General features: G+C 35.7%; 1 protein-coding gene across 1 annotated transcript; it reads right to left on the minus strand.

The window, feature by feature from the left end:
• Positions 1–1,749: 1,749 nt before the first annotated feature.
• LOC123254682 (gamma-crystallin B-like) lies at positions 1,750–2,052 on the minus strand. Its single transcript, XM_044683647.1, has one exon. The coding sequence runs from the start codon at positions 2,050–2,052 to the stop codon at positions 1,750–1,752; it is 303 nt and encodes a 100-aa protein (XP_044539582.1).
• Between the last annotated feature and the right edge of the window lie 330 nt (positions 2,053–2,382).

Genomic DNA, 2,382 nt, shown 5'->3' on the forward strand with positions numbered 1-2,382 from the left:
TTATTTTCAGTTTCAAATTTTCCCCTTCCCCCACTCTTTGAGAAGGCAAGAAAAATAAAATTCATTACACACACACATATATATGTACATGTAAGAAAAAATTCCTCATTAACCATGTTATAAGAAATAAAGAAATTATATTCCTCAATCTGCGTGCTGAGTAAATCAGTTCTCTTTCTGGAGGTGGATGTCACATTTTATTATGAGTCCTTTGGAATTATAGGTCATCATGTTTATAAGAGTTACTGTCTTTCATAGTTGATTATCTTTACAATATTACTGTTACTAGACATATTGTTCTCTTGGTTCTATTCATTTTGCTTTGTATCAGTTCATACAGCTCTTCCCAGATTTTTCTAAAATCACTCCTTCATCATTTTTTACAACATAATAGTATTCTACCATGTTCACATGCCATAATTTGTTCAGTTATTCCTCAACTTCTCCTTAGTTTCCAATCTAGTCCTTTGCTAACACAAAAAGAGTTGCTATAAACTTTTTTGAACATATGGGCCCTTTTGATCTTTCTTTGATCTTTTTTGGGGTGTTGACCTACTAGAGGTATTTCTGGGTCAAAGGATATGTACGGTTTAATAGGTTTTTTTTTTTATGTAGTTCCAAATTGCTTTTCAAAATGGCTGAACTAGTTAATAGTTCCACTGTGTATTAGTTACCTATTTTCCCATATCCCCTCCAGCATTTGTCATTTTCCTTTTTTTCTGCTTTTGACATCTTTGCCAATCAAATTCGTATGAAGTGGTACCTTAGAGTTTATTCAATTTGCATTTCTTTAATTCTTAGTGATTTAGTGAAATTTTCATGTGGCTATTGATAACTTTTATTTCTTCCTCTGAAAACTGACTGTTCATATACTTTGAACAATTTATCAATTGGTGAGTGGCTCTTATTTTTAAATTTGACTAGATTTCTACAAGTTTTAGAAATAAGATATTTATTGGAGAAACTCACTGTGAAGATTTTCCCCCCAGTTTTTTATTTTTCTTTTAGCTGCATTGGTTTTGTTTGTTCAAAAAAATTTTAATTTTATTAATCAAAATTATTCATTTTACTTCCTGTGAATCTCTATCTTTTGTTTATTCATGAACTCTTCTTCTTGCCATAGCTCTTATAGGTAATTTCTTCCTGCTCCACTAATTTGCTCACAATATCACCCTTCATGTCTAAATCATGTTCTTATTTTGGGCTTATCTTGGAATATGGTTTGATATATTTGTCTCTGTCCAGTTTCTGCCAGACTACTTTCTACTTTCCCCATCAGTTTTTGTCAGCTAGTGAGTTCTTGCCCCAATAACTGGGATGGAAGTGGAATCTTGGGGGAACCTAGGAAGAGAAATTAAACTCCTCAAAGAGTACAAAAGGAGAAAGACCAGGCAATCGAGCAGAGGAATTTCCTTCCCCATAGAGAGGTTTTAGTGGAAGGGGAGAGGTCTTGTAAGAGATACAAAGAGATGGAATTAAAAGTACAAGAAGAGACCTTGGTTTGGCAAGGAATAGGACTATTTCTTAATCAGAAATTTGAGCAATGAAGAAAATGAGGAACAATGTTGAGACTTTGAAATGTGAAATAAGAGAGAAGAGAGTATTTGTAATGGTTCACCTACAGTTTTTCCCCTCCAAGAATGAACTTTTAATGAGATTAAAAGAAAGACAGGAACAATTTAGTGCTGGAAACACAAGCTAAATATTTTATTAGATTCTAAGATGAAAAAGACTGAGAGTAACCATATCTCAGTAAAAATCCATGACCCGTCTAAAAGAACCAACTTTAGCATTCATGGCCCCCCAGTCCAGGTATCTCCTGTACTCCCCAGGTCTCAGCAGGTACTGTCTTCCTCTGTAGCTGGGCATCTCATACAGGATCCAGGAGCCCTCCAACACATTGAGGGAGCGTATTTCATTCATATGGAAACGGTCTTGAATGGAGTGACAATCATCCATGAGCTCTGTCATTTGGCCTTTGAAGTCATCTCTGTCATAGAATCTCAACCTATAGGAGCCAGAGTGCTGGGATAATAGGAACAAGAAATCCATGATGAAATAGAGAGTCATCAAAATTTCCTACTTAAAATCTTCTTTTTTTAAAACCCCTACCTCATACTTTAGAATCAATAATATATATTGGTTCCAAGGCAGAAGAGTGGTGAGGGCTAGGCAATTGTTAAGTGACTTTCCCAGGATCACACAGCTAGGAAGCTTCTGAGGCCAGATTTGAACCTTGGACCTCCCATCTCTAGGCCTGGCTCTCAATCCACTGCACTACCTAGCTGCCCCTTAAAGTCTTCTTGATAACAATTTTACTGCCAGGATAACTGTGTAGGAAGAACTAATTTGTCTCCTGCATCTTCCATTTGCATAATGACT

The sequence above is a fragment of the Gracilinanus agilis genome, unplaced genomic scaffold, assembly GCF_016433145.1.
Source record: "Gracilinanus agilis isolate LMUSP501 unplaced genomic scaffold, AgileGrace unplaced_scaffold29092, whole genome shotgun sequence".
Taxonomy (NCBI): domain Eukaryota; kingdom Metazoa; phylum Chordata; class Mammalia; order Didelphimorphia; family Didelphidae; genus Gracilinanus; species Gracilinanus agilis.